This window comes from Salvelinus namaycush, chromosome 38 (assembly GCF_016432855.1).
Source record: "Salvelinus namaycush isolate Seneca chromosome 38, SaNama_1.0, whole genome shotgun sequence".
Classification (NCBI taxonomy): Eukaryota; Metazoa; Chordata; class Actinopteri; order Salmoniformes; family Salmonidae; genus Salvelinus; species Salvelinus namaycush.
Window position 1 is genome coordinate 18,665,431 of NC_052344.1, and position 12,965 is coordinate 18,678,395.

Sequence of the window (12,965 nt, forward strand, 5' to 3'; positions counted from 1 at the left end):
GGTTAATGAGGGCATTGGGGGCTGAAGGCACACACTATAGAGATGGTATCAGAATGGGTGTCTTACATTAAACCCCAGAACTCCTGAGACATATGTCTTAGACATGCTAACCACAACCTGAGCCTAGGACTGACTCACTCAAATATACCCAATGTTCCCAAACTCTGTCAGCAGCTCTGGCCTCGTGTGGAAAATGTCCTGACACAGTGAATGTGAGGATGAGGGGATACAGTCAAGAGACATTGCCAACCGTCACTCTGCATGAAAAGGAGAGAGAGAGGATTGTTGATCACTAAACAGAAAAATGAAAAAATATGCACATGTTACCGGTGACTGGGTGCACACACAGGAATACAGTGTGACCCCTAGGTGACCTCTAGGATGACAGGGTGTGTTACCGAGAGACAGATGTCAATCAGTGTTGTGGAGCAGGAGGAAAGCCAATATAAACACACTGTATACACACACGCGTGTATGATCAATGTCTCTCACTGATCCCGTCTGATATGGAGAAGGGCTTAGCTTTCAGCAGTACCACAGGTGTGTGAGTGAGTGAGTGAGTGAGTGAGTGAGTGAGTGAGTGAGTGAGTGAGTGAGTGAGTGAGTGAGTGAGTGAGTGAGTGAAAGGTGAGTGTTTGTATGTCTGTGTGTGTGTGGACGTGTTTAACTATACTTGTGGGGACCAGAAGTATAGTAAACAAACTAAAATTGGACCAACTGGGGACATTTTGTTAGTCCCCACAAGGTCAAATGCTATTTCTAGGGGGTTTAGGGTTAAGGTTAGAATTTGTGTTAGGGTTAGAATTAGTTTTAGGGTTAGGAGCTAGGTTTAGTTTTAGGGTTAGGAGCTAGGTTTAGTTTTGGGGGTTAGGGTTAAGGTTTGGGGTAAGGGTTAGGTTTAGAGGTTAGGGAAAATAGGACTGGGACTGAATTTTGTGTCCCCACAAAGTTAGTTATACAAGACTGTGTGTATGTGTGTGTGTGTGAGAGAGAAAGAGGTACATGTATGTGTGTGTAGATCTGTCCTCCGATTCCTGTTGAATCACTGTTTTTCTCCTTCTATGTCCCGCGGCCCTAACTGAGTCTTCATGTCCACACATGTTCCCTCCCTACCCCCTCTCGCTCCCTCTTTCTCTCTCCTCTCCATCGCTCCATCTCTCACCCACACTCTACATACTCCACAAGCCAAACATAAACACACACACACACACACCTCCTGTCTGTATTGAAAAAGGTGAATACTATAGCTCTGTGAAAGTTCTATATAGTGGCGGTTTGTGGCAAGTGAAAACACAGGTGCTGATGGGTGAGGGGAAATGGTTTACAACCAGTAAATAAATATATTCCCCATAATTATGGTTTATGTTTGTAGCATTTATGTGTTCATTGGTACATGTCTTAATGGTTTATGTCTGTCTGCTTGCCTGTCTGCCTGCCCACCCATCTGTCTGTCTGTCAGCACCTTTCTCTTGCGTGTCACTCACTGTGTCACTCACTCTGTGTACATGTGGGCGTAATAGGTGGATGACATCAGGGGCTCATTTTCTTGGAAGTATCATAATCACAAGTTGTGTCTCAATCACCTTGCTATGACAACAAGAACAAGGCCCAGTTCTGGCTTCTTTTGATGTAGACCACTTTTGATAAAGAAGTGTTCCTGCATGTGTGTGTGAATGTGTGTGTGTGTGTGTGTGTGTGTGTGAATGGTTTGATAGATACATAGGACAGAATAGCTGTGGTATTTTTAGGATCAGTGATTGAGTCTCTGGGTTGATAGTTCCAGTCAGGTTTCCCTTCTCTTCATTTCCTCTCTAACTGAATCGGGAGCGGATAGGATAAGACCACATAATGCTCATTCACTCTCAGTAGGGCATCTCTCTATATATATATCATTCTCCCTTTCCCCATCCTCTCTCCCCCTTACACATGAAACAGGTCTGGGATCAGGTTGGTGTGTGTCTCCCCTGTTCTCCTCTTTTCTCCTTTCTCTTGACCCACATTCTCCTCTTTCCACACCTCCTATTTCTCCCTCCCATCTCTCCGTTTTCCTGTCTCTCTATCCCCTTATACAACACAGCGGTCTGGGTGGATGTTGACCCACACACAAGGTGCCAGGTAACACTGCATTTAAGAGTGTTAGGCATGCAATCGAAAGCTTGCTGGTTTGAATCCCCGAGCTTACTAGGTGCAAAAAAATATGTCAATGTGCCCTTGAGCAATGCACTTAACCCTAATGAACAGACACTGTATACACACAGAGACCAAACACACACACATACTAGTCAACCTTCTCACTACATACACCCCTCAGTCCCACGAGCGGAGGAAAGAGAGCGAGATGGAGGGCAGTAGCTGATATGGATGTGTTGTGTGATCCAGCTGCAGTAGTCAGGTCCCACAGATGTCAATTCAACGTTGATTCAACCAGCGTGTTCCCAGTGGGGGGGGGGGGTTGGGCTCACTGTTGTGTCTCTGTTCCAAGGGCAGTTCAGTTCCCCATGGCCTTGACTCTTGACCCACACCTCTGCCTCCCACTCCTGTGATCGCCCGTAGTGTGCAGGGTCACCATAGTAGGTTGTGAACTCTGACCTGACCGGGAGTGGAGCTGGACTACCCACACCTGGCATGTGTGGAATACCTCGGCACCTTCAGCTCATCCATGTCAATCTGACGAGAACGCCAGGAATGGTCCGGAATGCCGCAGCAATCACCCTCTCCCTAAAGCCAAACATTCTGTCTGCTCTCCCATCTCTCTGTTATGGTCAACATTCCCTGAGTCTGTGTGAACGTGTCAGTGTTTTGGGAGAGGGGGAGTGGTGTATTATTACCTAATCTGGTGAGGGAGAGAAAGACAGGAGGAGGAGCAGGAGAGAAAGGAAGGATGATATGGATATTTTCATCAAACTAATCTGAGGTATTCCAAGGCTCCTGATGGAGAAATCTATGTTGTTTTAGAGTCTATAAACAGTAGTCGGTGTGTGTGTGTGCGTGCGTGTGCTTTCACTTATCGGTCTTGTGTCCTCACTAACCCGGAGGACAGGGTTTTTTCCACAGTGAGGAAATCTAAAGAAAATGTAGTGCCTCAACATTTGACCGGAATGACGTTATTACATTAACACATCATCAAATAAAGAGAGAGGACATCATCATATTTCTATAGATATATACAAGTAATACTGTACAGGAGCAGACATAGGAAGGAATAGAGATGAATTCAGGGCTCTGTAGGTCACAGCAGTATTACATATTGGGAGGTAATATGTGTATTGTCATATATATATTCAGTGGTGTATGTTGTTGTGATAGGACTGTTTTCATCTCTAGAGGTTATCCTGCCCAAATTTCAGAGTCAAAAACGGATCAGTTGGACTGAAGCTGGATGGATTTGTGCTCATCAGACACGCAGCCACACACACACACACAGAGTTCACAACACACATACACATTCACAAACACACCTGGACTCAACCACCTGTAGTGGCATGCATGGCTTATTCAACGTCATTCTGTGTGTACAAATCTGTGTCTGTTACACAGCTTGACAGACAGTTTGTTGTAACAGAACACATCGGGGAAAGAGGCATAGGTCACCATCCACCACAAGCCTTCCTACAGGGGTCACAAGGGGTCAAATGTGTCCTTCTGTTGTCCAGTCTTGAGGTCAACCCATGATCCTATTGGCCCTTCTGCCAGGGGCTAAAGTGCTAGAGAGAGGGAGTGGCTGGGTGTGTATGTGTGCGTGGAAGAGAGGGCCGAACTGTCACTCAAACAGAGGCTCATAGAGTCTGTGTATGTTCTCTCTGCCAGCCACACACTCTTATTGGCCAAGGGCAGATAGGGGTGGGCGTTTATAGTTTGTTTAGTCCCCACCTCAATAAGACAATTCCCCCTCCAGAGAAGTCAAAAACAAATTAATGGCAGTGTCTTCTTTCTCCTCTCTCTGTCTCTCTCCATCTATCAGTCAGTCTGTCCATCTCCCAGTGTCCTCCAGTCTGTTTACCAGGTGCAGTCTTTCTTCATTAGTGTGAGGACCTTGCGTCCAAGGCTGGCTCTCCAGGGCTTGACGAAGCTCTTCATGTTGACGATAAGACGGTTCTGCTTCCTGTCTGCATGGCCCGCCACCAAGTACTCCCCACCTAAGTAGTCAAAGCATAAACAGAGACATCATTAGCTCAGCAGCCCTGTGTGTGTGTGTGTGTGTGTGTGTGTGTGTGTGTGTGTGTGTGTGTGTGTGTGTGTGTGTGTGTGTGTGTGTGTGTGTGTGTGTGTGTGTGTGTGTGTGTGTGTGTGTGTGCATGCGTGCGTGCGTACGTAACTGTGCATGTGTGTGCACACGTGTGTCTGTGAATGCATGTGTGTACAGGTGTGTGTGTGTGTGTGAGACTGGCCTGGGTTGAGGATGGGGCAGGTGCAGCCCCGTGCGGTCCAGGACTCTGGGTAGAGTGTGACTCGTCCTTTCTGGATCTTCACCTTAGTGCTCTGACTCAACACCTTCTGAACCTTCACCTCCAACTCAGCATGGGAGCCCTTATCATGGGCTGACAAGACCTTAACCTTCAACACTGAGACAGAGAGGGAGGGGAAGAAGGGGAGAGATAGAGGGAGGGAGAAAACGATAGGCAAGGAGAAAGGGAGAAAGAGAGGGAGGGAGGAGATGAGGGAGAGAGAGAGTGAGATAGAGAGGGAGAGAGATAGAGGGAGGAAGGAGAGAGGGAGAGAAAAGAGAGATAGGGATGGAGAGAGGGAGAGAGAGAGAACAAGGGAGGGAGGGAGGGAGGGAGGGAGGGAGGGAGGGAGGGAGGGAGGGAGGGAGGGAGGGAAATATATTTAGACTTTTAACAAGCCTTTATTGTACAATAAAATACTGTTTACATAGAGTTATCAATAAACAAACAACACAGTGGAATCCAAGGAAACAAAAAAACAAATATGGTGTTATTACCACCATCCTTCTCGCTGTTGTTCATGTGTGTCTCAGTACTCACCATAGGCAAACTTCATGGTGCAGAAGAGTTTGCTGTTGGCCAGGACCTGCTCCTTACACTCACATTTCTCTGCAGGGGACACAATCATATTGACATATTACACACCAATATCCCCTCCAGATATGTGTGATTGATACCTGCTCTGTGTGTGTGTGTGTGTGTGTGTGTGTGTGTGTGTGTGTGTGTGTGTGTGTGTGTGTGTGTGTGTGTGTGTGTGTGTGTGTGTGTGTGTGTGTGCGTGTGTGGACTTAGATAAGTGGTGACTTAGGTATGTGAGGACAGTGTGTGTGGGTATGTGTGTGTGATCAAGGAGGAATTTGTCTCCCTCAGCTGAAGGCCCTGGGAGGTCTCGGAGAGGGACATTTTGGAAACTGTCCACAGACACACAGACTCACAGATCTTTGTTCTCTGCCCTTGTAAGGATGTACAATAACTTTCACTACTTAACCATTAACGGTTGGGCACTGGGCTGTGGAGCAGACCGCATACCACACACACACACACACACACACACACACACACACACACACACACACACACACACACACACACACACACACACACACACACACACACACACACACACACACACACACACACACACACACACACAAACAGTGGTGACCCCATGTCTAACCTGAGTAGTGTAGGGCAGAAAAGAGCTCATCTGCCTTAAAGATCCTCACCAGCTCACTGGAGTTACCCTCCAGATTATACAGGTCCAGATCTGACCTGCACACACACACACACACACACACACACACACACACACACACACACACACACACACACACACACACACACACACACACACACACACACACACACACACACACACACACACACACAATTATAGACATGCTGTTAATATAAACGTAATATTATATATATCATATCCGATGGTGTGTGTATGTACATGTGGATATATATATATACATATACACACACATTATCGTTCAAAAGTTTGGGGTCACTTAGACATTTTCTTGTTTTTGAAAGAAAATTAAAAAAAATGTCCATTAAAATAACATCAAATTGATCAGAAATACAGTGTAGACATTGTTAATGTTGTAAATGACTATTGTAGCTGGAAACGGCAGATGTTTTATGGAATAGCTACATAGGCGTACAGAGGCCAATTATCAGCAACCATCACCCCTGTGTTCCAATGGCACGTTGTGTTAGCTAATCCAAGTGAATCATTTTAAAAGGCTAATTGATCATTAGAAAACCTGTTTGCAATTATGTTAGAACAGCTGAAAACTGTTGTTCTGATTAAAGAAGCAATAAAACTGGCATTTTTAGAGTAGTTGAGTATCTGGAGCATCAGCAATTGTGGGTTCGATTACAGGCTCAAAATGGCCAGAAACAAAGACATTTCTTCTGAAACTCGTCAGTCTATTCTTGTTCGGAGAAATGAAGGCTATTCCATGCGAGAAATTGCCAAGAAACTGAAGATCTCGTACAATGCTGTGTACTACTCCCTTCACAGAACAGCGCAAACAGGCTCTAACCAGAATAGAAAGAGGAGTGGGAGGCCCCGGTGCCCAACTGAGCAAGAAGACAAGTACATTAGAGTGTCTAGTTGGAGAAACAGACGCCTCACAAGTCCTCAACTGGCAGCTTCATTAAATAGTACCCACAAAACACCAGTCTCAACGTCAACAGTGAAGAGGCGACTCCGGGATGCTGGCCTTCTAGACAGAGCTCCTCTGTCCAGTGTCTGTGTTCTTTTGCCCATCTTAATCTTTTATTTTTATTGGCCAGTCTGTTGACGTTGAGACTGGTATACAGTTGAAGTCGGACGTTTACATACACTTAGGTTGGAGTCATTAAAACTTGTTTTTCATCCACTCCACAAATTTCTTGTTAACAAACTATAGTTTTGGCAAGTCGGTTAGGACATCTACTTTGTGCATGACACAAGTCATTTTTACAACAATTGCTTACAGACAGATTACTTCACTTACAATCCACTGTATCACAATTCCAGTGGGTCAGAAGTTTACATACACTAAGTTGACTGTGCCTTTAAACAGCTTGAAAAATTCCAGAAAATGATGTCATGGCTTTAGAAGCTTCTGATAGGCTAATTGACATCATTTGAGTGATTTGGAGGTGTACCCGTGGATGTATTTCAAGGCCTACCTTCAAACTCAGTGCCTCTTTGCTTGACATCATGGGAAAATCAAAAGAAATCAGCCAAGACAAATTGTAGACCTCCACAAGTCTGGTTCATCCTTGGGAGCAATTTCCAAACGCCCAAAGGTACCACGTTCATCTGTACAAACAATAGTACGCAGGTATAAACACCATGGGACCATGCAGCTGTCATACCACTCAGGAAGGAGACGCGTTCTGTCTCCTAGAGATGAACATACTTTGGTGCGAAAAGAGCAAATCAATCCCAGAACAACAGCAAAGGACCTTGTGAAGATGCTGGAGGAAACAGGTACGAAATTATCTATATCCACAGTAAAACAAGTCCTATATCGACATAACCTGAAAGGTCGCTCAGCAAGGAAGAAGCCCCTGCTCCAAAACTGCCATAAAAAAAGCCAGACTACGGTTTGCAACTGCACATGGGGACAAAGATTGTACTTTTTGTAGAAATGTCCTCTGGTCTGATGAAACAAAAATATAACTGTTTGGCCATAATGACCATCGTTATGTTTGGAGGAAAAAGGGGGAGGCTTGCAAGCCGAAGAACACCATCCCAGCCATGAAGCACAGTGGTGTCAGCATCATGTTGTGGGGGTGCTTTGCTGCAGGAGGGACTGGTGCACTTCACAAAATAGACGGCATCATGAGGAAGGGATATCATGTGTATATATTGAAGCAACATCTCAAGACATCAGTCAGGAAGTAAAGCTTGGTTGCAAATGGGTCTTCCAAATGGACAATGACCCCAAGCATACTTCCAAAGTTGTAACAAAATGGCTTAAGGACAACAGAGTCAAGGTATTGGAGTGGCCATCACAAAGCCCTGACCTCAATCGCATCGAAAATGTGTGGGCAGAACTGAAAACGCGTGTGCGAGCAAGGAGGCCCACAAACCTGACTCAGTTACACCAGCTCTGTCAGGAGGAATGGGCCAAAATTCACCCAACTTATTGTGGGAAGCTTGTGGTAGGCTACCCGAAACGTTTTACCCTAGTTAAACAATTTAAAGGCAATGCTAACTAATACTAACTGAGTGTATGTAAACTTCTGACCAACTGGGAATGTGATGAAAGAAATAAAAGCTGAAATAAATCATTCTCTCTACTATTATTCTGACATTTCACATTCTTAAAATAAAGTGGTGATCCTAACTGACCTAAGACAGGAAATCTTTACTAGGATTAAATGTCAGGAATTGTTTAAATATATTTGTCTAAGGTGTATGTAAACTTCTGACTTCAACTGTATATATGACTCACCCAGACATGCAGTATCCTGTGAAGGGGTCGCAGTCTCCCGCACAGTCGCACGGACGGCAGCCGTAGTCATGGAAACCCCAGTATCCCACCATGCACCTGTCGCAGTGGGAGCCCCCCACGCCGGGCTTGCAGACACAGTCTCCGTTGGTAGGGTCACAGAGAGACCCTCCGCCCAGGTGGAATGGTATTGAACCCAGGGGGTGGCAGCCACATGCTGGGGGGAAGAGAGGGAGGAGAGAGAGAGGGGAGACATGGCACATCAGTCCCATATACATCAATAACTCCACCACAGCTAATCAAATACATCGGCACTCAACCCAATGTTAATCCACCCACACTCAACCACAGCCAATTAAATTCACCACACTCAACCACAGCCAATCAAATCTACTCAAAGTAAACCACTGCACACATTCAGATTGAGAACCCTAATGCTGGCAACAATTCCAGTTTATATTTTGTTTTTCTACCTATGACTTTATTAGGCACTTATTAGTCATGTAGAGTTCCCTTTCTGTAACTGTCACACAGATAGACACACTCCAGAGCGCGCCACCTCATTGTAGCCCAGCCTGGAGGAGGAAGTGATACGAGTGTGAGAAGGAGAGAGACCACATCCCAAAGGACTCTGGACTGACTGGAACAGTCCAGGGTTTTCCCGGACCACGAAGCACAATGGTCTCTCTGTCATCCTCTTATCAGATCGCCATCACACACACAAGGACACATGCACGCGGCTACCACAGGCGCATGCACCCAAGCACACGCGCGGGAATGCACAGGCACGTGCACACTCGCACACATCTTACTCAAATACCTTCCACAGTTCTCTCTCCTGTCTCTCTCCCTTCTCTCTGCTGATAGTGTGTTCTTTTAACAGCATGCAACAATATAAGATAGAGGGACACGCACAGTCAGTGCTATGTTCTGCCCACTCAACAACCACCACACACACACACACACACACACACACACACACACACACACACCATAACCCCCCTATAAAACACACAACTTGCAAAGGCTCAAAACACACACACACCACATAAAATGTACGCATAAATTCACATACACATTCTTGCTGTCCTCGTAGTCTGTGAATTACAAGAGAACTTTGCAGGGGGTGAGAGTAACAGCCAAAGTAGTCGCCATAAATCTGTACTCATCGGAGCGAGGGATACAAAGGGGGGGGGGGGACTAGAGAGAGACAAGAGGAGAGAAGGAGAGATGGGAAGGGGAGGAGGAGGTGTGGTGTAGAGCTTTATTTCTGTTGTTTAATGATGCTTGAAGCCCCCCCCCCCCCCCCCATCCTACCCCACTGGCAGTAAATTACTATATAACCAGAGCCAGAACCCCTGTGTCTCTCCCCCGTTCCCCTGTCTGGGTGCAGGGAGATGATGTCACAAGGCTCTACTGTCTGAGACCCAGACAAGGCTGTACCTTTATCACTTATCGCCGTGGGCAACAAATATAAGATAAGATGCATCTGTAGTTTCATTCATTTTGTATCTTTCATTATCAACAGACCTTGTAAACACACACACACACACACACTCACTCACTCACTCACGGACACACGCATGCACGCACAGACACACACAATCACACACAATCACACACTCATAAAGACAGGGGAATCATTACACTGACATCTAAATCCCCAAGGCATATGTAGGGCAGCTAGGCGAGAGTCTTTCTCTTCAGGGTTTTCCCGATTAACGATAATAAACTTGAACTTCAAATCATTTTTCTTCCTGAAAAGCAACTATTGAGGCCCTGTTGAGACTGTATTGTTCAGTCGCCTCAAGTTAATCATTTACAGGAGAACAATACCAGGCCAGAAGCAACAAAGCCATCGACACACACACACACACGTTCCCTCTCTCTCATGTTGTATAATAGGACATTGTTAATACAATAGTTGTATAATAATTGGAGTTTAGAGATGAGAATGTGTGGAGAGGTGTGTGTGTGTGTGTGTGTGTGTGTGTGTGTGTGTGTGTGTGTGTGTGTGTGTGTGTGTGTGTGTGTGTGTGTGTGTGTGTGTGTGTGTGTGTGTGTGTGTGTGTGTGTGTGTGTGTGTGTGTGTGTGTGTGTGTGTTGACGCAGTTAGCTCTCACAACGAGAACATTATGGGTCTGTAGTGATACGTGACAGAGCAGCTGCCCGAACAACCACAGAACACACCCACTTAGAAAACAAACAAAAATGTATCTCACACACACACACGCTCATTGTTACTGTGTGTCTGTGAGCTTGCGGCTTGATTGTGTGTTTTCTTTAAAGAGCTCCGCCATGCCTGGAATTGGAAATATGTTCCTAGAGACGGAGGGAAATTCCTCAGTTGTCAGATTACTGGGGTTCCCCTCCTAAACATGTCCTGTCTACAAACATTCCCCAAATACGTGTTCCACTCTCACTTGTTGACAATGTGAAAATACCAACATGCTACAGACTTCCCTAAAGGCACACCTAAACACATGCACACAAGCATACAGTGACGCACGCACACACACACACACACACACACCAGCCAGCGTCTCCCCAGCCTTCTGCATAACTGTAGGGCTGAGCTCACTGGGTAAAATCAGACAGATAATCTGAGAATGTAACCACTGTGGTGTTTATGGATGGGTATCTAGTGTTTACTTAAGTCCCCTCACAGAGCACAAACAACACACAAGGCCCTTGGGTTAAATGCGGAAGACATATTTCAGTTGAATGCATTCAGTTGTACAACTGACTAGGTATCCCCCTTTCCCTTTCCTTTTCCTTACATGAGCCACCACTGTGTTGATTAGTGATGACGAACCACTCCAGTGACTCACAGGTGAACGCAAACAGCACACACTGACACACACACACACACCCACACAAAGAACCAGGTGCCCATCAGGAGCGACGTTATCCAGCACGTCTCGGCTTGCGATCTCAGCAATCAGCATTCCGGGCAGGAATGAGTTGGCTCTGCCAGTAAGGGTGTGTGTATACAGTGTGTATGTGTCTCGTGTTTTCTGGATTCCTACGGTGTGTGTTTATGTGTGTGAGTGTTTGTGTGATTGAGTCAGTGAGTGAGTGATAGAGCAAGCCAATGAATGTGAGTCAGACATGGGTTCAAATACTACTTGAAATCTTTGAAGTACATTGAGCTTTTGCTTTAGCCATCTGGAGTGCGTGTGTGAGAGTTTGTCTTACGTTTACAGGAGTCCTGGGCCGTGTGCGCCCTCTGGGGGTCTCTGTAGAAGCCAGTCTTACAGCTCTGACAGTTGCGTCCCTCTGTGCTGTGTAGACACTCACACACACCTCCGCTGCGCTGGCCGGACTCCCGCCACACCGACCAATCAAAACTGCAAATCTGGGCATGCCCGTTACACTTACACTCTATAGGGAGACAGGGCGGGACATCAGAATCACAGATATCTGTCAATCTTCTCTAAACAGGCACTGATTGGTCATTATGATCAATGATGGCTGTAAGCAGGGTCGGGAGTTTTTCCTGACCAGATCCCATCCTCAGATAGAACTCCTGGGCCTAGCATATAGTGAATAGCAGTAGTGTCACTCACTCCTGCACTCGTGTGGAGCCCCTGTGAGTCCGTCCGCAGGTTGCCAGGGTCGGTCATTGCAGAGCGGAGCACAGCGCTCACAGTGAGCACCTGCAGTGTTGTGACTACACACACACTTCCCATGAACCTGAGAGAGAGGAAGAGGAGAGGAGGAGAGGAAGAGGAGAGGGAGAGGAAAGAGGAGAGGAGGAGAGGAAGGGAGAGGAAGGGAGAGGAAGGGGGGGACAAAGAGGTCAGTGTAAGGGAGAGAGCAGTTCCCACGTGAGAGCAGCAGCACCCCAAGTCTAACCCCTGGGGGTCGGGGGGGCTCCCCTGCCTGTTCTCTTTCAGGTCCTTTCCTGTAATTGCTGAATGGAGATTGATTGTTTGGCTTCATCCCTGGAAATGAACATTGGCCTCATGACGAAAGGGGCCTGAAAAGGACAGTGTCTGAGTGTGTGGGTATGTGTGTGTGTGTGTGTGTGTGTGTGTGTGTGTGTGTGTGTGTGTGTGTGTGTGTGTGTGTGTGTGTGTGTGTGTGTGTGTGTGTGTGTGTGTGTGTGTGTGTGGGTATGTGTGTGTGTGTGTGTGTGTGTGTGTGTGTGTGTGCGCGGAAATATGCAGCGCTGAGAGCACAATAACAGTCTCCTTGTCATTCCTGTGAGTGGGAATGTCATGCACGCGGGTTAATGATGTGATCTAGGTGGGAGGTTGACAAGGCATCTGAGGTAGCTATTTATCTGTTTGGGTTACAGTGCCTCTGTGTGGGGAACAGAGACACGCAGAGAGGCCTGAACACACACACATTCAAGCACACTGACGCATGCACACACACACACACTGAACACAAACGCTCAACAACACTCCAACCCATGTGGTAGTTTCAGTTTCCCACGGTGTATGGCTATAGAGGCCGCTGCCCTCTACCTCAAAATGCCCTCTCCCCTCTCCCCTATGCTGCACAGACACTCACACAGAGGGTTAAACACAGGCATGGGAGAGACCTGTAGCTA

General features: G+C 46.5%; 1 protein-coding gene across 1 annotated transcript in view; it reads right to left on the reverse strand.

Moving 5' to 3' along the window:
* Positions 1-3,128: 3,128 nt before the first annotated feature.
* Positions 3,129-12,965, reverse strand: part of LOC120032133 (netrin-4-like) — a 28,075-nt gene continuing 18,238 nt past the window's right edge. Inside the window, exons 4-10 of the mRNA XM_038978087.1 lie at positions 11,974-12,100; positions 11,603-11,788; positions 8,408-8,621; positions 5,623-5,717; positions 4,986-5,054; positions 4,389-4,562; positions 3,129-4,136 (exon numbers count right to left, since the gene is read on the reverse strand). Coding sequence (XP_038834015.1) covers positions 3,997-4,136; positions 4,389-4,562; positions 4,986-5,054; positions 5,623-5,717; positions 8,408-8,621; positions 11,603-11,788; positions 11,974-12,100 — 1,005 coding nt within the window. The 3' untranslated portion in view covers positions 3,129-3,996. The remainder of the gene's footprint in view (positions 4,137-4,388; positions 4,563-4,985; positions 5,055-5,622; positions 5,718-8,407; positions 8,622-11,602; positions 11,789-11,973; positions 12,101-12,965) is intronic.